At 37.2% G+C, this 23542-nt stretch overlaps 2 protein-coding genes across 2 annotated transcripts; both read right to left on the reverse strand.

Annotated features, from left to right (window-relative positions):
• Positions 1–5443: 5443 nt before the first annotated feature.
• On the reverse strand, positions 5444–6520 carry LOC110881325. The gene has a single exon (XM_022129616.1). It carries the CDS (start codon positions 6518–6520, stop codon positions 5444–5446), a length of 1077 nt encoding a protein of 358 aa, XP_021985308.1.
• A 177-nt stretch (positions 6521–6697) lies between these two features.
• Positions 6698–18497, reverse strand: LOC110881326. Its single transcript, XM_022129617.1, has 5 exons — positions 17952–18497; positions 7506–7902; positions 7270–7356; positions 6947–7180; positions 6698–6870 (listed from the first exon to the last, which is right to left on the reverse strand). Exons 1-5 carry the CDS (start codon positions 18495–18497, stop codon positions 6698–6700), a joined length of 1437 nt encoding a protein of 478 aa, XP_021985309.1.
• Positions 18498–23542: the final 5045 nt, after the last annotated feature.

Consider the following 23542-nt stretch of genomic DNA (forward strand, 5'->3'; position numbering starts at 1 on the left):
CTGAGTCAAAAACTCCGGTGCAAACAGAAAAACAGGGAAAATTAGTTTATGATAGAAAATTCCTGTTATCAAAGTCTAATTTGGATGATGGGTTGTTTAAAGTTGCTTATACTTTGAATAATTCGGACAAATTATATTCTGATGAGGAATTTCCTTTAAGAGGTGTCAAAACTGAATTGATAAACAAGGTTTTCAAACTCACAGAAATTAATATTTCTGAAATTAAAGACTTATGTCTTAATGAAAAACCTAAAAAATACACCTCAAGAGTTCAACAGAGATTAAACAAGAAAAAGAATTACAGTTCTGGTTCTGGTTTCCAAAAGAGATCAAACCATAGCGGTAATTTCAAAAAGAAAGGATTAGGTTTTACTCCGACAGAAAAACAGAAAAATGAAAATTATGTTCGTGATTTTAAATCCAAAATGTCCTTTGTTTCAGGAACATCAACTGATGAAGAAGAAAAGACAAGTTTCTGGAGGGAAACGAACAGTGAGTTTCTGAAAAAGAAACAAGCTGAACAAAAGAAGGACTCGAGAACCTGTTTTAAGTGCAACAACGTTGGACATATCGCCAAAGATTGTTCTCAGGCGATACAATCAAAACAGGGAGTTTTTCGCAAAATCTCAGAAAAAGTGTTTGCGTTCAAATCACCACTTGATAGAACAAAATTGTTCAAAGATTCTATTTTTGAAATTGGTGAGAGTTCGAACAAATTTTACAAGAAAAGAGCAAAATCTGACAACCAGAAATGGGTTGTTAAGAAGGGTGATGAAAGCTCTAGCGATGATTCTGATAGGTCGAAATCAGAGGAGCTATCTTCAGGCGATGAAACTGATTCCACAAAGTCAGTTGAGCCTCAAATTATTTCAAAATGTGAAGCTGATGTAAAAGTTGAGAACTCAGTTCCGAGTGTTAGTGATGATGAGTTTCCATTACTTCGGGCTGAAAATTATAAAAAGAAAATTGGTAAAGTTGAAATTTCTAACCAATTCTATCGTGATGAACAGGAATTTGATGCTGAGAAGGTCTTTAACCCCAAGGTAAAACACATCTTTGGCAAGATGATTGATCGAAAAGTCAAAGGGGTTAAGGAATTTTATGAGAAGAGAACAATGAAAGAAAAGGTTGAACCATCCCTGGTTTGTGACTGGGATGGTACATATTATGAACAGTAAGTCTCAGGACTTGCCGGAGATCCCAAGATGGTATCGTGGATCATGAATCGGCATCTTTCTTGAATATTATTCGGTAACGTCAATCATACAAACGGTAAAGAGGTTTGTTTTTGTTTGTTGATTATAATTACAAGTGGTTAGATGATTTGATTGCATATGGATAATCAAGGACATTCATTTGTACTTGTATTTTCCTAAATTGGTCGATAGACAAGATGATGAACCACAACCCCGAACATTTGTTGGATATTCCTACAAATGGTAACCTACAAGTGGTAAAATCAATCAAACTTATTTTCCGGAAAAACCATTTTGATTAAAACAAACTTAAGTGTTTTGAAATCTAAATGGGAAAATAGTTTGTTGATAGGGGGAGTTTTGATTGCTTATGCCAAGTGAATGGTGAATTGAGGTGATTCGATATCAGTTGTCATGTTCTGTACAGTTTGTTTTCATATTTTCGTTAATGTGTTTGCATTTTAGGGGGAGTAAGAAAATTTCAGAAAATCCAAAAACATTAGAAAATTTGAAAAAGCCAAAAAAACATGATAAAATCAAAAATGAGTTTTGTTGCATAAAAGAGGAAATGATAGTACATCAGTGGACTATCACGACACGCTAAAGAATTGGAAAGTTAAAATGTGATAAATGATCTTACTGCGGATGTGTCAGTAGATTTTTGCACATTTAGTAAATTGAAACGAGATATAAACCTAAATCAAACTTGCTTAATTCGTGGGTAACTATTCTTGGATATATGGGTAACCCCCGAAATCTTGTTTGAAAGGTCCCGTATTCTGAGATACTAGGTCTTTATGCTCAGTGATATCTGGGGTATTATCCCGGGACTTCTGCTGTATGGAAGTACTGACCTAGTCCCCGGATAATATTTTCTGCAAATGCTTGAAAAAGCGCCACCCTCAGCAATCTGATTAAACAATAAAATTGATAGTCATTGCTGTTGTAAAAAAGATCCTCTAAAGGGGACCCACCAAAAGTCGAAGCCGTCATCTCTCTGCGTATACGGAAGTATCGACCTGAGCTCTCACGGCCCTCGCACATAACCCCTTTATAGATATCATCTGTGGTATACTCACCTGTAAGACTGAATATTTGGGATCTGGATACAGGAGTATATTCAAGTGGAGTGATACACAATTAAGTTTAAGTCTCTAAAACATTAATATCGTATCTCGAATCAATTGAAGTCTGTGTGAAGATTTAAGTGGACAAACATACTGACAATCTAGGTAAATTGTTTATAACTGAGTATGTTTAAAGCTTAACGGTGTTGGTGATTTGTCTCAAAAACTGATATGATCCTCTTGCACGAGCTCACAAAAATATTGTCTGTAAATATTTCATTTTCTGCATTTTATTTTCTTTCAGAAAAATCCAAAAAGATTTTTGGTGTGTTTTAGCATAAATTTTGAAAACTCAAAAAGATTTCCGACAACTGATATTGGAAAGCTGATTTTCAAAATTCCGAGTGCTAAACATGATGAGTAATACTTGAGGGGGAGTGTTTGTGTGAAATTAACTGTTTTCATAATCTAACCTTTCAAGTGGTTCATCAAAATCTATGTTTGTTTTGAATGAGAATCTGAATTGGTGCAGTATTATATGTTTGATATATATGTGAGAGAAATTTACTTTGAGGTAGAGCTTATGCAGGATAAGATGAGAAGCTGTTAGACGAAAAGCCAGACAACGAACCTGAAGATGTTACTGAAGAACAAAGGAATACCAGTAAATCGAGAGGGGGAGTCTGAAGATAGAGAGAGAGAAGCCCAAAGACTGATCAAGATTGAAGATGTGAAGTCACAGCATTGTTGTGACTCGATAGTCGACTCCATCAACATCTGAGGGGGAGTCTGTTGGTGCACTACATCTGCTGATTACGTCTTGTATCGAGTCATAGACCTTAGAATGCTAGATCTGGGCACAATATACGAGAAGTTAGGAGATTGTATAGATTTAGGATAGTGGATCGCTTATTAGGCCCATTAGAGTTTAGGGTCGCTCGAACGGTTGAATGTGGACCGCTCGAGTGGTAACTAGTTGGACCGCTCATGTGTCATGTGTGGGCCGCTTATTGGGCCTGTCCAATAAGCGGTTCCAGGATAGTATAAATACCTTTGGGGCGATCTCATTTGTAACGGTTGTTGAATCTCGTACCGAAGTGCTGCCGGATCGAGAACTGGTTGTATTTACCGTCAAATCAATACAGAAAGTGTTTAAAGTGTATTGCAAGCTATTCCTACGTTGATTACTTGTTTTCCGCACCTGTAATTGATGAAAACACCTCTGATCGACTCATTCGGGTCGCAATACGATCCTACAATACCCCTATTTTTTTAATAAATTCAGGGGTATTTTTGAGAAATTCAGAGTTTAATACGCATCATATAGGCCTATACGATGCGTATTAATCTGATATACGATACAACATAGGCCTATACGATCGTATATGGCATAATAAGAATATTTGTTTTTATCGTGTTTTCCTCGGTTCGACGAGTATACGTGTCATTTTTTGACGAACTTTCGCATTTTTTTGTCATTTTATGACGTATACCTTCAACATGCGTCGTTTCGGTGACGTTCGGTTACGAGCGATTATCGTATTCTGTGATTATGTACAGTTTTGTTTAAAAACCACTTGTGTTGTATAGTGCTGTGTTATATTGATACGCGCGTGGAAATATCATTAGTTGTGTATTGTGACATATTTTTGCGTATTTTGACGTATTTTATCGTATTGTTGCATATTTTAGAGTATTTTGACATATTTAAGCGTATTCTGACGTATTTTAGCTTATTTTAACCTATTTTTAGGTTATTTTAACGTATTTCGGCATATTTTAACGTATTTTATCGTAATTTGACGTATTTTAGTGTATTGCAACGTATTTTATCATATTTTCATGTATTTTAGCGTATTTTAACGTATTTCTGCGTATTTTAGCGTATTTTAACGTATTTCTGCGTATTTTAGAGTATTTTAGCGTATTTTCACATATTTAAGCGTACTTTAGAGTATTTTAGCATATTTTGACATATTTTAGCGTACTTTAGAGTATTTTAGGGTATTTTCGCATATTTTATCGTATTTTGACCTATTTTAGCCTAGTTTAGAGTATTGTAACGTATTTCGGCGTATATTAACGTATTTCGGCGTATTTTAGCATATTTTAAAGGTCCCTCTCTAAAAGATGCAACTTTACGGCACGCTTACCTTAATCACATATCCCATGGAGTCACAGATCCGATAAAAGGGCCAACGGATCTTATGCCCACCCGAGACCGACCTCTAGATTACAGGTTGTACATGGTATTTTAAAAAAAATAAAAAAAAATATACGGGACATTTACTACACATATATATGCTCATACAGGACCTATACCTCATCTATACTATACTACATTGTACATGGTATTTTAAAAAAAAAATAAAGAAGTTTTTATTTAAGAAGTTTTTATTTAAAAAATAAATATTTTTTAGAAAACTTTGTTAAAACCAAAAACAAAGGTATAAAAAACTGTAAAAAGACTTAACCAACCCATGCTCATACAAGACCTATACCTCATCTATACTATACTACATTATACATGGTATTCTTAAAAAAAATTAAGGAAGTTTTTATTTAAAAAAATAAATATTTTTTACAAAACTTTGTTAAAACCAAAAAACAAATGTATAAAAAAATTGTAAAAACAATGACTTAACCAATACAACTCATGCTCATACATGACCTATACCTCATATATACTATATTACATTGTACATGGTATTCTTAAAAAATATTAAGGAAGTTTTTATTTAAATAAAATAAATATTTTTTTAGAAAACTTTGTTAAAACCATAAACAAATGTATAAAAAAAATTGTAAAAAAAAAACTTAACCCGACTTGTATAGGCCTATACGACCCGTATAGGTCTAGTCAAATAGACAAAATCTGACACATCAGTCTTTATTGAAAATTGAAAAAGTAATACGCATTGTATAGGCCTATATATACGATGCGAATTGAGGGTGTCGATTTATAGGGTCAGGTGTGCCAATAATACGACCCATCTTGAATCCAATTGAAATTGACTAATACTTTTACTAGTCTAAGTACCCGTGTGTTATACAGGTAGACCAACAATAATTAATATTATTCAACACCATCTAAGTAAACATCTTAATTAAATAAACGTTGAACTACAAACATCTTTATCAACATTACACGTAATTGAAAACAAACAAAGAAGACAAAGTTCACAATTTGTTAAACACTTCCTTATAAACGACATTTGATGTTTTATCGGTAGGTTTGCCGTCCTTGTCTAATATAAGCAATTTGACCCCGTCTCTGGATTTTACCCTTGATAAAGCCACATACAACTGACCATGCGTAAAAACAGGTTGTCTCAAGTACAGACCAACCCTTGATAGCGACTGCCCTTGACTTTTGTTGATAGTCATCGCAAAACACACAGCTATCGGAAATTGCCTCCTTTGAAACGCAAAAGGAATCTTTTTGTCTGAAGGTATCAAATTAAGTCTCGGTATGTAGGTGCGAGTGCCGATATTTCCTCCAGATATGATTTCTGCTTCTATGACACGGTTGTATAATCTTTTTATCTGTAACCTCGTACCGTTCCATAAACCATTTTGTTGGTCCATGTTACGTAATAGCATTACTGGCACACCAACTTTGAGTACTAACCTGTGATTAGGCAAACCTGATACTTTAAGACCATTCAACACATCTGGTGAGTATAGTTTTAGCTGTGTTGAATTAGGATTCTCAGTCTGACAAAGACTATCGGAGCTTAGATACTCTCTTTCTTCGCCTGGGAATAACGCTAACAACCTGTCATTTATCTCATGCACAACCTCGTTCTTAGGCGCAAGTATAGCCCTCTCGCTAAAGTAGTTATGGTTGTTGTAGTTATCTAAAATTGAAGGATAAACGAAATCAATTAAAGATGAAATGGGATCAGAGATGTCCTTAATTAGAAGATCCGGTGGTATTTCAATTGATGCTTCCCCGTCATTAGGACAACCAACATTTCCCTCACCCAAATCCAAAAGCCACTTGGCAAAATTATTAATTTCTTCAATATCCGATGTAGAGCGTCCAATGGTTAATCTCGTGTTTTTTGTTAGCCTTAGCAACTTGCATTTACTCCACAAATATAACGAACATAGCGAGGCATTCACTATCTCTTGTCTTCCACCATTGGGGACAACAGGAAGAATTTGTCTAAAATCACCACCAAAAACAATAACCTTACCTCCAAATGATATTTCAGAACCTATGGAAGTGTCCATATTGAATATGTCATTCATCGTTCTATCCAAAGCTTCGAAGGCGTGTTTATGAACCATTGGAGCTTCATCCCATATAATTAACTTGGTTTCACGTAGTAATCTAGCTGTGTCACTGTCTGCTTTTATATGACAAACTGAATCCTCAGTAAGATTTAAAGGAATATGAAACCGGGAGTGTGCAGTCCTGCAAACCAGTCAGTAGCAACGATGCAGTCCTCCAAATGATATTTCAGAACCTATGGAAGTGTCCATATTGAATATGTCATTCATCGTTCTATCCAAAGCTTCGAAGGCGTGTTTATGAACCATTGGAGCTTCATCCCATATAATTAACTTGGTTTCACGTAGTAATCTAGCTGTGTCACTGTCTGCTTTTATATGACAAACTGAATCCTCAGTAAGATTTAAAGGAATACGAAACCGGGAGTGTGCAGTCCTGCAAACCAGTCAGTAGCAATGATGCAATTCCACTTGATGCGACATTTAATACAATTTGACCCTTAGATCTAATTGTTGCTGCCAATGTCTTCCATAAGAAGGTTTTACCGCTTCCACCATATCCATAGACAAAGAATACACCACATGTATCACCGTCAACGACTTTCAGTATTTCTTCAAAAACAGACCGTTGTTCATCGTTTAGCATACTCATTTTGCTTTCGTACTCGTTTCCATGATCTAATTGGGTGTAACAACGCTCCTCATATATTAGGCGATTTTGTGAATCAGCTAAAGACACTTCATCAGGATATGGCATTGTTACAAACCTTCGTAGAGATGAGTTATTCCGAACAAAAATTTTTCTATTTCGCCTATAGCATAGTTTTTAAGGTGGTCCTCAGGAACTGACAAAGCTGTAAAATGTGAAATCAGTTAATATAATTAATTACAAAAATTAATCAAATTATAAAAAGAGACTAAACAACTATTGTATCATAACAAATGACTTTAAAGTAACAGTAACATAACTAAGTTGTAAAAAAATATAATTAAAAAAAGTTACCTTCAGATCGATGAAATTTTCTTAATCTATAAATAAAGTCATCCGTCATATATTTCCACGTGCTTTGCCATACCACCTTAGGTCTAGACAGGGTATTTGATAACAACATCATTGCAAACAAAACACGAATATATGAACATGTTGTTGTTTCATTTGCTTCCTTGATTGCTTCAATGTACTCCGTGTCATCGTCCAAAAGACCAAGTGCGTAACACGCATCTCTAAAGGTATCGTGTACATGACCATTAACGGTTCTAATGTCATCAAATGATTTTGGCCCTTTGACTTTGTTAAGAAGAATCCTTAAAAAATATGCTTCACCAAAAGAAGGGGGTACAGAGTGAATTCTGCCAATCGCTTTTCCCTTTTGCCTAGGTTCCCAGCAACGATTTTCAATCTTCCATACATAAAAAATTGGAAACTGAACATATGTAAGGGTACGGACCACTGTGTCATTCGGGTCTTTGTTACGTTCCATCCAAGACAAAAACAATGACGCTTTAACAGATGGTTTGTTAAGGACGAAATTTATATCTTCGTTAGGACCAAAAACCACATTTTGTTGTCCAGGCGGATGGAAAGGTAACCTTGTATGTGACAACCCGGACTTTTAAGGTTAGTGTTGCTTAATTTCGTACGTCCGATGTCTCGTTATTTATTTTTCACATTCTTGTTGCATTAAATGTGTTGCCGTACATTTTACGATAAACTTGTCGAAGGTAGCGTACTTGGGTCAACTTAGATGTTTAGTTAGTTTGGGAACCCTTCATGTATTGGGCCGCCCAACTCATCTCTTGTGTAACCAAGTTCCCTGAAGCCCAAAGGTGTAACTAAAATATATTTATAGGATCGGCCCATTTGGTTTGATCCCTCTCATATTGATAATCGGCCCAATCCCCACATGTAGCATAGGCCGAACCAATTAAGCCTAATCCCCAACCTTTCCTTTAAGTTTACGTATATTATGTTTGGGTTCTTGATACTTGTTGCAAACCCTATATTGTTCCTCAAAGATCATCGAGGGCAGCACCTAGAATCTCATCACCAAAGCCTTTCTCCTTCTTGATTGTTCGATGGCAGACGATACCCTCCTCTCTCCATCGAAGTCTTTAGTTGTACCTCCTCACTTCGGGTTAGTATGTTAACACGCTAGTTAGGATTCTTGAATAGGCTTGTGTTATGTGATGATTGTGTTTCGTGATTTGCATGCTAGTTTGTAACTGTTTTATGTGAATAATTGATGCCACAAGTTCTATGAGAAACAACTCTACTGTTTGGAGGATGATGTATGTAACATGATAAGTATGACTAACAGTTGTCTTTTGGGTATTCGATGTTATGCATGCATGTGGGTTTAATCAGTAGGGTTTTGATTATACGCATAAGCATTAAGGCCGGGTTAGTGTGTTGGGTAATGATCGGATGGTGTCGTATATGTGTAAAGAATGAACTCGGGTACTTGTATGTGATTGGCTACATTACGTTTCTGATTTAGGGTATCTTTTAAATGTTTGTTAATTCTGATGGTATGATGATAATTATGGGATCCGCATGAGTAGGATTGTGTTAGATTAGGTGATGATATGTTGAGCTGTATGGGTATGATTAAGAGTAAAACATGGATTGAGTTTTATAATAAACTGAGTTTTATAATTAACACGATTAACATGGTTGTGTGTAACTAGTATTATGATTGTTCTTGAATTTTATATTGATATTATGTGTTTATTTGATAAACTATTATCCTGTTTTGAAAACTTTTATGTTGAATAACATTGGGCCGAGGAATATTAATAGCAGGTTTATATTAGCTAGTACATAAGGATAAATGGGCTTACATGATTAGTTAGATTTGCATGTTAAATAATTGGGTTATACAGAAGGGGACTGGGCCTCGTAACGCAGCTGTGCTGCACTTGGACCACACGAGCAGGTTAAAGTGTTAAAACTTTAAGTTTCTTACGGAGATGTTAAGGTGTAATCATAAACCAAAGAAGGGTAACAATCGGAATAACAATTTGGGTTGTACGTATCACTGGGCCACTCAACAATAGAGTTGTAAATATGGTTGAAGTGGGCTGGGCCGCACTAGTATTGGCAAAACATCATAGGAATAATTCATATATGAACCTGAGTATAATTGAGATTTGTGCCGAATGCACATTGGGCTACACATACATTTGCATTAGACTAGTACTTTGGGCCACGCACTTTGAACCCAGTTGCACCGTATTCGTTTGGGCCAGTCAGGATGGGCCGTGAACGGACCATGAGGATCACACACTGTTACTAGTAGGATTCATAAATATGGTCAAGAGAACAAACGGATATTAGGAGGTTTAAATCGCCTACTACTGTCGCTATGTGATATGATGGTGTATGTTGTTAATTTCACTATATGATTAACTGTTACAATGTGTAGGATAGTGTGTATGTTACTTATACATCAAATCATGTGGTATGTGATTATGGAATACGTGAATTAATTGTATGTGAAAGATCTAGTATAAATGCATTCGAAACTGATTGTAACTGATACCCATGTTAGGGTGTGTTGAGCAACTATTAAACAAGTAACGTAACATACCGAGCAATCTAAGGTGAGTTCACTGCTCTTTTTCCAAGCATGCATCCCGGGGAGGGATATCGGGTAACATTCCGGGGAGCAACGCTTGTTTATTGGGATGTTTGTTATTACTCATTTCTATCACATAAGACCCCTTACATCTACCGACAGTTGCCGGGGAGGCAACGAGGTTATTAGTTGATAGCGCTATTAGGTTTGGCACCCTCACACTGTACCGGGGAGGACGGGCGTGAACTAATTTCTTTAAAGCATGACCAATGTTTTGATAGAGACATTGGGGTTGGGCAAATACATCTTGTAGCCATTTCGGTAATCGGGTTAATAACAACATCAATTCAAATCATCAAATCTGTGAAATGTTTTAATCTGGTAACTGGTATCTAAACACGTTAACAAAACTTTGAACTCATCAGCGCCGTCTGACACACTTTTCTGCATGCTTGCAGGTCGATAGGTATATTGGATTTGGGAACTTGCTGTCTGGAGTAGCTGGAGTGGTCATGGGTCGACTGGAAGGATTCATGTGATTGATTATTGACAATATACATTGGTTTCGAACAATTTAAGTTTGGTTTACTATTTGCTTCCGCTGAACATGTTGGTTTTCATTTAAACTTGTTGATGGAATTTTTATTAATAATTGAGAACTTTATTTTGAAACTTGTATAGGTTCAATGTAATTAGTGGCTCGTTGTTGGTACATCACACGCCTAACAGGGACATTCCCTAGGTGGTATTTTGGGGGTGTGACAGTTTGGTATCAGAGCCACTGGTTATAGTGAACTTGGTTTTAAAACGTTTTGTAAAACCAGACTATAACCAAACAGTTCTGAATTCGTGAACACGACCATCACACTCAGCTCCAGATTGCAAGGTTCGTCTTTCTCATTTGTTGCATACATTTCATGACTAGTACACATTTCTTTATGAAGTAACATACAAACACAAACTCGTCACTATAGCATGATGGCATGAATTGTTTGCTTGCATTATGATGCGTTGATAGTATGTCATAGTCCTTGAAATTTTGTGATCTTATTACTTTGATAACCTCCGTTTGACATCTGAGTTTGAGGGACCATTTGACATGAGTTAGGAGGAACTGAGATGAGCATGCAAATCACAATATTATTGTGGGTGCACACATAATAATAATGTGGGGTGCATGCGAGTCTTAGTGAGGCTTAACAAGTGAAAAAGGGGTTCCGTTTTGTTATTTGATCGATGAGAAATATAACAAATCTAGGGGAGTCATAGAAGTTATTGTCTTCTACTTGAACGTGATCTTTTCATTCCTCATTGAATCCTTACGAATCTCGATGTTATCGAGTATTATCGGAACACACATCTGAACGCCTAGCGAAACGTGAAGAATGTTAGGTGCTTGCACGAACGTCCTTGAGTTGGTCTATACCTTTCTCACTTCTCTTCGTTTGTTGGAACTCAATGCATTGACATCTTGTATCCCGAATTGCGATCATTTCTGCAACACTCACGTAACATACCATGTATTACTCGATCAACTTGCTAGATCGATGGACATAAGGATGAGCGTAGTATTTTACCGGTCCCAGTATTTGGGCAACCCTAATTACCGGCAACGAACACCAGTAAATTGACTTCAATCGAACCCTTAACCCTAGTCAGCGACTTATGGGAGTCAACTCTTACGAATCAATCGGGACATGAACGATGACAATTCACTGTAGAATGGAATGTGTAACTTCCCGCGCAGTGAGTAGCGCCTCAGAACGTGACACGAAATGTGAGGAGACGGACTCTGTTGGTGAAATATCGTAGAGCTCGGTTTCAACCAACAGCACTAGAGGCAATAGTCACGACAACAACCAAGGGAACAACGGTCGTACTGGAAATCCTCGTAACGAGTACAACAACACGGGAAATGATGCTCATGGAGGGACATTTAGGATTGGCGTGGGCGACGCCAGGATTATAACAACATGGTGGCCTACATGTTCTTGGTAACCAATCACTTCGTCTCCGTTCTGTTCAACCCTGATGCTTCTTGAAACCGAACCTATTGTGGAATCGGCTGATGGCAAGCCAACTGAGACCTCATATGTTTGTTGGGATACAAGCTCGATCTTATGGGATAAGTGTTCGACATCGACCTTCCTTCTACTATCCTTGATGGTCTTAATGCAGTAGCTAGTGTAGACTGATTGTCCAGAAGATCGCGTAGATATACCCTGTGAGGAGAAGATTTTACGTACCCTTCTCCCTAGTGGAGGATCGTTGTCTATTCTAAAGCGTTAGAGTGGGGCCAGGGTTAGCGCAATTCCAGCTATGAAGGCCCAGAAGGGTCTACAGGGGGATTACCCCGCTACGTTAACAACCGTTACTGAATGAGAAAGAGAGGATCGAGGATCCATGAATTGTTCGTGATTCCTTTCAGTGTGCTATTTGAGGAACTTCCAGGTTTACTTCCACAACTGTTAGTCGGAATTTCAGTTGACCTCACGCCTGCGGCGACTCTGAATACTTGTACTCTTACCATCTTGTACCAGGAGGGTTACAAGAATTCTTTAATCAACTACAGGAACGAACAGAAGCTTTGTCGGACCTAACTTTTCGCTTTGGGGAGCCCCGGTTATATCCGTGGAGATAAGCCTTACTGTTGGACATGTGTACTGGTTATCAAGAACACAGCAAGATGGCAGTCAAGAACCGTTCGCTTCGACCATGTAGTAACACCCTGTTGACCAGTTGCGAGGGGCAAGCTTCCATTCGAGGATTGATTAACGAAATGAGCTATTATCAGATGGAAGTCCAAGGGGAGAATGTTCTTGGAGCGGCATAGTGAACGCAATACGGCCAATGCGACTTTGTACACCATGACAATTGAGTTAATCATCACACCAGCAGCTTTATGGGTCGAGGAGAAAAGAACTCATGGGCAGCTTTATATCTTATTTGAGAGCTCCGGAGGGAGGAGCCACACCGCGTGAAGTCTTGATAAGGGTAACTTCAGGAATCAAGAGCTACATTTTGGTCGTATGAACAACGAAGTGGGAATACACGTGGATCTCGTTAAAATCCATTTTGTTAGAAACTGACCGACACCAAAGATCCCTTTGAGGTTACAGCAGTTTCTTGGTCTCACAAGATACTATCGCAGATTCATCACGGAAATCTTCGAAGATCGCGCAGCTCTAACCTCTTAGCACAGCAGGGTGCTGTGTATTCGTGAGAGACAAAACAGGAGAACGTCTTTTCAGTTTTTGAGTTCCAACTCAGCAATGCACTGAGCATCGCTTCTATCCGAATTAGAGTCCCAGTTACACACTGACGTAACACGGGAGAGTGGTGACTTACGTGATGGAGTTACGCAAAGGAACTGCATGACACACAATCTGCGGTGGAAACCATGGTCTTTGGATTTAAGATGGAGGCATTACTTGGACGGTACCAAATGCACTACTTAGACCGATCACAAGGGCCTCCCGTATACCCTGGTTTCAAAAGAACTAAATCAGTTAATGTCATCACTGGAAGGAACTTATGGATGATTACAACTGTGAAACTTGAATGAGCACGAGCTTTGCAGCTCACTATCGATTCTAACCTACCTGATCAGACTCGCTCTACTCAAACTGGAGAACTGAAGGAAGAGGATTTTCAAGTTAAACTCATGCGGGGCATGGAGAAGCAACCTTTGACGGGTCGGATGATATTCGCCACCTCATGGAACGAATGTGGATCTCATTATATGACAACTTTAGGGAACTTGTGTTGAGCAAAGTACACCGGCCTCGATATTCTAGTCGTCTGGGTTTCGATAAGAGATATTAGGATCTATAAACATTGTACTGGTGGTCGGGCATGAAGGCCCACATGGCAATGTATGTGAATGATGATTGACTTGTGGGAGAGTCAAGGTGGAGTATCATCTATCAGAAGCATCAAAACAGAAGCATTAACACCTGGGTGATTGTTGGTTGTTTTATGTAACCAGCGTACTTTATTGCAATCAAGGACACTGACGAGCCTTCACAGCTTGCGAATATTCCTCTGAGAGAGGCGACTTTTTAGGCACGAGGTGCCAACTTTTGTTACCTCTACTTTTGATCTATACCCGATTTATGACAGGCATTACACAACACCCATGGCTCACATCTAGACATAAGCATTACTTATCACTGTAGGACAACCGGGCAGAGTAATGAACCATCCTGACACGCGAAGACATGCCGCGAGCATGTGCGTGATTGACTTAGTAAATATTGGGAAGGACACTTGTCTTTGGTTGAGTTTACCACAACAGTTACCATTCTGGTATTCAGACAACTCTGTTTGAGGCATTGCATGGGCAGTGAGACTGATCTCTTTGTTGGATTAAGGTATGGGACCACCTAATCACTGATTCAGGACTTGTGCTCGAAACTCTTGAAGATTGCTTAGATCGGAAATTGTGTGATGGCAACGCGTGACTGTCAGGAAAGCTGATAAGCTTAGGGAACAATGGGAGTTCGCTGTAGGCGAACGTGTCATAATCGAAAGTCTCACCCTGGGAGGGTGCGGTATGCTGTAGAAAAATGTGGCAAGCTTAGTTTACGATGCGTTGGGACATTTGGATTTCTAGAACGAATCGGTGACATGGCTCACCAACTCGAGTTAACTGACGAATTGGATAACGTTCGCGATGATATTTAAGCCTCGAATCTAAGGCAGTGTGTGTCCGATAAAACACTTGTGATACCTTTGCCAGAGTCTAAAGTTAACTGACCAGTTGTATTTATAAGGGAATCTATCGAAAAACATGAACCAAGAAGTTAAGGTTAGTTGACATAGCCAAAGTCCGGTCGTAAGAGTTTGTTGGAACTCAGTTAGTGGACCGAAGTCCTTGTGGAACCTAATAATCAAAAGGGAACTCTAATATCTTCAGTTGTTTGAACGGTTGAATCAGCTTCTGATATCATTAGCGAATTTTGGGACGAAATTCCCTTTCAAGTTGGGGATGATGTGGCACCTGAGGAAAATCCACAACAATCTTGATTTACCACTTCACTTCACTGTGCCTACTTGTCAAATTTCGGGACGAAATTTCTTTCAAGTTGGGGATGATGTGACAACCCGGACTTTTAAGGTTAGTGTTGCTTAATTTCGTACGTCCGATGTCTCGTTATTTATTGTTCACATTCTTGTTGCATTAAATGTGTTGCCGTACATTTTACGATAAACTTGTCGAAGGTAGCGTACTTGGGTCAACTTAGATGTTTAGTTAGTTTGGGAACCGTTCATGTATTGGGCCGCCCAACTCATCTCTTGTGTAACCAAGTTCCCTGAAGCCCAAAGGTGTAACTAAAATATATTTATGGGATCGGCCCATTTGGTTTGATCCCTCTCCTATTGATAATCGGCCCAATCCCCACATGTAGCATAGGCCGAACCAATTAAGCCCAATCCCCAACCTTTCCTTTAAGTTTACGTATATTATGTTTGGCTTCTTGATACTTGTTGCAAACCCTATGTTGTTCCTCAAAGATCATCGAGGGCAGCACCTAGAATCTCATCACCAAAGCCTTTCTCCTTCTTGATTGTTCGATGGCAGACGATACCCTCCTCTCTCCATCGAAGTCTTTAGTTGTACCTCCTCAATTTGGGTTAGTATGTTAACACGCTAGTTAGGATTCTTGAATAGTCTTGTGTTATGTGATGATTGTGTTTCATGATTTGCACGCTAGTTTGTAACTGTTTTATGTGAATCATTGATGCCATAAGTTCTATGAGAAACAACTCTATTGTTTGGAGGATGATGTATGTAACATGATAATTATGACTAACAGTTGTCTTTTGGGTATTCGATGTTATGCATGCATGTGGGTTTAATCAGTAGGGTTTTAATTATACGCATAAGCATTAAGGTCAGGTTAGTGTGTTGGGTAATGATCGGATGGTGTCGTATATGTGTAAAGAATGAACTCGGGTACTTGTATGTGATCAGCTACATTACGTTTCTGATTTAGGGTATCTTTTAAATGTTTGTTAATTCTGATGGTATGATGATAATTATGGGATCCGCATGAGTAGGATTGCGTTAGATTAGGTGATCATATGTTGAGCTGTATGGGTATGATTAAAAGTAAAACATGGATTGAGTTTTATAATAAACTGCGTTTTATTATTAACACGATTAACATGGTTGTGTGTAACTAGTATTATGATTGTTCTTGAATTTTATATTGATATTATGTGCTTATTTGATAAACTATTATCCTGTTTTGAAAACTTTTATGTTGAATAACATTGGGCCGAGGAATATTAACAGCAGGTTTATATTAGCTAGTACATAAGGATAAATGGGCTTACATGATTAGTTAGATTTGCATGTTAAATAATTGGGTTATACAGAAGGGGACTGGGCCTCGTAAGGCAGCTGGGCTGCACTTGGACCACACGAGAAGGTTAAAGTGTTAAACCTTTAATTTTCATATGGAGATGTTAAGGTGTAATCATAAACCAAAGAAGGGTAACAATCGGAATAACAATTTGGGTTGTACGTATCACTGGGCCACTCAACAATAGAGTTGTAAATATGGTTGAAGTGGGCTGGGCCGCACTAGTGTTGGCAAAATATCATAGGAATAATTCATATATGAACCTAAGTATAATTGAGATTTGGGCCGAATGCACATTGGGCTGCACATACATTTGTATTAGACTAGTACTTTGGGCCGCGCACTTTGAACTCAGTTGCACCGTATTCGTTTGGGCCAGTCAGGATGGGCAGTGAACGGACCATGAGGATCACACACTGTTACTAGTAGGATTCATATATATGGTCATGAGAACAAACGGATATTGGGAGGTTCAAATCGCCTACTACTGTCGCTATGTGATATGATGGTGTATGTTGTTAATTTCACTATATGATTAACTGTTACAATGTGTGGGATAGTGTGTATGTTACTTATACATCAAATCATGTGGTATGTGATTATGGAATACGTGAATTAATTGTATGTGAAAGATCTAGTATAAATGCATTCGAAACTGATTGTAACTGATACCCATGTTAGGGTGTGTTGAGCAACTATTAAACAAGTAACGTAACATACCGAGCAATCTAAGGTGAGTTCACTGCTCTTTTTCCAAGCATGCATCCCGGGGAGGGATATCGGGTAACATTCCGGGGAGGAACGCTTGTTTATTGGGATGTTTGTTATTACTCATTTCTATCACATAAGACCCCTTACATCTACCGACAGTTGCCGGGGAGGCAACGAGGTTATTAGTTGATAGCGCTATTAGGTTTGGCACCCTCACACCGTACCGGGGAGGACGGGCGTGAACTAATTTCTTTAAAGCATGACCAATGTTTTGATAGAGACATTGGGGTTGGGCAAATACATCTTGTAGCCATTTCGGTAATCGAGTTAATAACAACATCAATTCAAATCATCGAATCTGTGAAACGTTTTAATCTGGTAACTGGTATCTAAACACGTTAACAAAACTTTGAACTCACCAGCGCCGTCTGACACACTTGTCTGCGTGCTTGCAGGTCGATAGGTATATGGGATTTGGGAACTTGCTGTCTGGAGTAGCTGGAGTGGTCATGGGTCGACTGGAAGGATTCATGTGATTGATTATTGACAATATACATTGGTTTCGAACAATTTAACTTTGGTTTACTATTTGCTTCCGCTGAACATGTTGGTTTTCATTTAAACTTGTTGATGGAATTTTTATTAATAATTGAGAACTTTATTTTGAAACTTGTATAGGTTCAATGTAATTAGTGGCTCGTTGTTGGTACGTCACACGCCTAACAGGGACATTCCCTAGGTGGTATTTTGGGGGTGTGACATTGTAACAGAAGGATACCTATAGTGTACTTCATTAGAGAATATCCTCCAAGATGCCTCATAAGCTGAGATGTACCTACAATCATAATACTCTTTTATCTCATCTTTTGATGGTTCTTCGTTTTGGTTATCCCCTTGCACAACAACAACAGTTGCTCTATCAGGTCCTTTGTTGATGTATTTAAGCAAATATTTGATAGACCCAGCTTGATTGCACCACTCAACATTTATGTGCGCCTGATACCTTTTCAACAGCTTTTTGTTGTATGGTACAACACTTCTATTATCTAGCTCAATGCGGTTCTTTATAACTGTTGCTCCATCGTTTCTTCTTCTGTATACTGGGAATCCATTTGAATCTAATGTCGTATGATCTTGAAACTTTTTTGGAAAGCCTTTCAAACATTTTCTATCAACCATACATGGACAACTTAGGTTAGCAAGACCACATGGACCATGAATCATATAGTCTTTCACAAGTGTGTATAACTCCGGGTCCTCATTTCTGTTTGGAATCTCAGCACATATAAATACATCAACATGGTCCACTGTAGGAAGTTTATATTCATCCTCCATGAATAAACATATGTAACACCCCGAAAATATAAACCCTTACATTGAAATTTTAAAGAATTTACAAACAAGAATTTACCAACTAGGAACATTACCTAATTAAGTTCAAGTCTTGAAATAATCCTTGATATGGTTAAAACTACTTAAACTTAAGAGAAATCATAGTTAAGGGACTAAACTTGCCAAACATTGAAAACTAAAAGCTAATTAGTAACAAAATTTACCAAACACACCATTGTTGGGTGTGTCTGGTCGATCAAGAGGAAGGGGGCGACCAGAGTGTTCCTCAAACCCTAGCTTCATTCTAAAACCTACAAATTGAAGCCTTAATCAAGTTCAAATCGAATTCTAAACACAAAATTAGTGATTACCTCGTCATAAAGATCAAAAGGTATGTAAAAATTTGATGTTTTGATTCACCATGAATTCTAGGGTATTGATGAAAAACTGAATTGAGCATAGATATGTTATGCATGAACAAGTCTTGAAGTAATATGATGTTTAGGGTTGAACCCTAGATGATTATTAGTGAAAATCATTGCAAAATAATTGAAGAAATTACAATCACCATTGTAGGTGATTTATGATATTGTAAAGTTAGACAAACACTAGAGGTATGGTTTTTAATCTGGTGAAAAGCTGAATTGTATGATGAAATTCAGCAATTTAAATGTTAAGTGTGTAAGATTTGCTTAATTGAAGTGAATTTAGAAGTAAATAACAAGCCATGAACCAAGTAATGACTATGTAAAAATCTGACCCGCTAAGTGTTTGTTGAAATGCTTAAGTGAGGATTTGGGTGTTAAAAGTAGGATGAAAACGCAGATTTGATCATGGCTCATAATGATGTGATTATGGTCCTTAAAAGATTTCTAAACAAGTTGTAAACTGAATTTCCTAGGCAAAGAGTCCGGATCATCAAGCGGACAAGCCGGAGGGAATTCACGGGGGAAAGGCGCGCTCTAAAGGTATGAAATTTATCATTTCATTACATTATACTTGTTGTTAGTTTTATGTCATTATTCAAACATGATGTCTGAGAGTTATCTTATGTCATGAACTCGACTAAAGTCTTAAACAAATAATAAACATGGAAATTGGATGTCCGTATGGTGTATTATTAGGACCCAAACGGGTCAAAACAAATTTTGTAAATAACATGAAGTTGGACACCACTACATAAAGCATGGTTATAATTACTTGTGTAAGTTGTAAGTTGGACACGCTAAACTAGTTGCGAAGTTAAACTTCTCATACAGGAGTTAAGGACGTGAATTGATAAGCATGTCTAAGTAGTATAGTTGATAAACACGAAGTCTTGGATTCAAACATGTAGATGATTATGTAAGCGATTTCTCATGGGAAAGCGAAACATGATAGCGAGTAATAATTCCGATCATGGGTAATTAACCCCGTGCAAGTGATAAACATGTTCAAGGTTAATTCCCTGCAAAACGGAATTAGAATGACTAAGATCACAAAGCAAGAAAACATGTGCAGAGTCTACCGTAAGTTACGGTGATACCGTAACTTACGGTAGGCCAAGAATTGCTACGGTGGATCTCTACTGTTTTACGGCAGAACAATAAGCTCCCAGGTGCCACCGTAACTTACGGTGACTACCGTAAGTTACGGTAGTCCCCATTTCCAAACGCTGAAATTCATAATTCCTGATTTCTTTAATTGGTTTTGATACACCGTTTCGTTTATATTATTGGTCAAGGACCATAATGCTAACATTGGATTAAAATGCTCAGTTTTTTTCAGGTCTTCTAGCATAAGGGTGATGATCAAGCATATGTATCCAAACCGAACACTCTAACAAACGCTTCCGCACATGAACTTTTGTTTTAAAAACTATGTAAACAATTGTAGTTAACGTCTTGATTATGATTTGTAAGAACAATACATGTATGTCGTGTCAAGTTATGGTCCAAAATATTAAAAGTTTTTGTGAACTCTAAATTTTGGCATCAAATGTAAGGTTCTATGTTATCAAATCTAGTACTATCAACTGGGTGTAACAACATAAGTGTGCATGAGGCAATTCACGTTTTTGAAACTCGATAGTGTAAACAACTACATAAAAAAAGGAAAAAAAATAATTTTAAAAATTATAGCCAATAGTTTAATTTAAACAATATATAGATAAAATAACCTGCGGCAGCTTTTCCCAATAGATGGCGTTCCTTTAAGTCTTTGCAAATAGCATCCAATTTCAACTTATATAATCTTGACAAAATATCTGGTCTATCTTCAGGTTTAAGTGTGGTGTCTCTAAGAAACCTTGTTACCTCTGGCCATTTTGGGTTGCATGTGATGGTTATAAAAAAGTCGGGATAACCAAAACACTTGCATAGAGACATGGCATCTAAATAGTTTTGCATCATATATCTAGCTCCGCCGGTAAATGAAGAAGGCAACATCACAGTTTTACCAGCCTTAGATATATCTTGTTAACCGTTATTTCTTAACTTTTGAAGACTATCATATGTATCAGATCTAAGATTCTTTTGCTGATGACGTATATAGTTGAGTCTCTTAGTCTCAATCATCGTATATGCATCAACCAAGAATTGTTGAAATAGTCTCCTTGAATTAAGAATCAATGAAAATTGATTAATCCTATCTTGAACACGATACGCAAAGAATTCTCTCATAGTACAATTTGGCCGCTTCTTATTGGTAACATCTAGGACACCTCTATGAGGGATGTCAACTCTATAACCATCATCCCCATAAGGGAACAAAATCGGGTATTGAAGAGCAAGATAACAAGGATGCAATTCACTTATTCGTTTTAGAGCACCTATTTGGGTTTCCACAACAATATCTCTACTGTCAATTGCGCTGTCAAGATCTCCAACTATAAGAGCAGCGACCTCGCCAGCCGTTGGTAGGTTATACGTCCTGCCATCTTTCTCCCTTCTTCCAATAAGGCGTAACTTTAGAGATAGTTGCGGGTTATCTTGAAAAGAATCCCTGACCATTCTGTAACTTTTAACCAGCTGATTGTCTGTGTCTAAAACATCCTTTATATGTTCAATCAATTGACGATCAAGGGCGGCGGCAGACGACGAAGATGCATCCTTTGAGGAACTGTGTACATAAATAAGTTGTTGTGAACAAATAATTTATGTAGATGATAAGGGATTTTAATATAAAGTAACATTAATAATAAAGAAAATAATATTGTCTATTAATTACCTAAATATGGATTGCCTATTTGAAAGTTCATTCTCTGTATCGTATATGTAGAGCTGACAAAATTTAGGTTTTGATCCGTTTTCTGGCAAGAGACTACCAATGGTATGATAGTTTTCACCACTGATTCGGTAGCAAAAGGGAGCATTACCTCTATTAACAGTCGGAACAACCTTACCACCCATTGAAGTAAAAGCAAACATAGAGTTATAACGTCGAATGTTCTTCAAAAAGTGTTTGCTTTCTTTATCAACGCACCGAAAAAGTTTTTCATAATTTGGCCATGCATCTTTATAATCCGGAAGCTCAACCTTGCTGTATCCACAACATAAGGAATAGGACGTTTTTCCATCCTCGTGTTTACCCCTGCCTTTTTCTGCATCCCATAACTTTGCATTACATACGTCACATGTAATACACTGGTCACCATGGTCCAAATATTTTGTTTAGTTGGTTAGGCGTAATAGTAAAATAAGTTCGTTATATCATTCAGGAATCTTGAAAAAAAAATCGTTAAATAACTTGAAAAAGAAATAATACCAAATTACCTTGTGAGACACCTTTGTATGGATCTTCAACTATAGTTTCTTCTGTAGACAAATCAATCATTGGTATAGGAGAGGTAACTCGTGCTTTGCGTACTAATTTACAATTTCCCGGAGATAGTCTTGGTAAAGTAGAATTTTCAAGAATAGGTGATATACTATTCGTTGCCGTGAGGTTTGAAGATAAAGAAAAGCGAACAATATTTGTATGAGGAGCAGAGTTACTTCTAACAGAACCAACATTACCTAAAAAATATAATACAAAAACCAAAGTGATTTATATGTTAGCAAGAAAAAAAAATTACTAAACATCATCAATTGATTCAATATTGGAAAAAATTTACTTGTAGGTCCGAGGGGGTACGTGTAACATTGTGCGTGTTGGGGTCTATGGATTTGGGATCAGCAGACGAAGATAAATTTTGTTTGGAGATTGATTCGCCTGGTGTGATAGATCTTTTATTACTCAAATATAGCTTCCTTAATCTACGTCTCTCTGTAACATCATTTGCATAACTTGTCGTATTAAAAAATGGGATAATATGAACAAACAACAATAAATAAGCTAATGTTTACTGTTTACACAAAATCGTATATGACAATTAAAAGCATTTATTTAGTTTTACCTGCACATGTAATCGGCCCCTCAGTTGTAGCATTGCATGTGTTGTACGGAGTGGACGTCAAAGTGGTATTTGGTGTTAAATTACTTGCGGATTCCGATGCAACTCGTTTAAAATTAGAGCGTTTACTATCCAAATATAGTTTTCTTAGTTTACACCTCCTTTTGTACTCTTCTTGGGTAACAATTAGTATAACAACTGTCAAACGACCAATACAATGAAGAATACTAATACTAAAAAATCTCACATTAAGTAGTAATGTTATGAGTTTAAATGTATGCTAAGAAAAAAATGCTAAAATAATAAGATACCAGAAAGTCATACCGTTTGAAATATTGGTAAGCGGTGCTGGGTAGGAAAGATCTGAGATAATACAAATTAAATGTAACCATTAATTAGTGAATCGCTAAACTATAAATTACTTGTTTCATTTAATTATAAAATAATCTGTTATAATTATTATTTTTTTATTATAAAACAACAGGTTTTCTATGTAGAATGTAATGACATTTAGGAAACAAATAGATTTTATAGTGTATAGATATAACTTTATAAAAGTTAAGTAAACAAAGGGATTATTTATGTAAATCAACTAAAGTAAAAATTGTCTTTATGAATATAATATACATATCAGATATCTCTACAGGGATTCTTATCTCTTTGTAGATTGCCCCTC

Source organism: Helianthus annuus, chromosome 10 (assembly GCF_002127325.2).
Source record: "Helianthus annuus cultivar XRQ/B chromosome 10, HanXRQr2.0-SUNRISE, whole genome shotgun sequence".
NCBI lineage: Eukaryota > Viridiplantae > Streptophyta > Magnoliopsida > Asterales > Asteraceae > Helianthus > Helianthus annuus.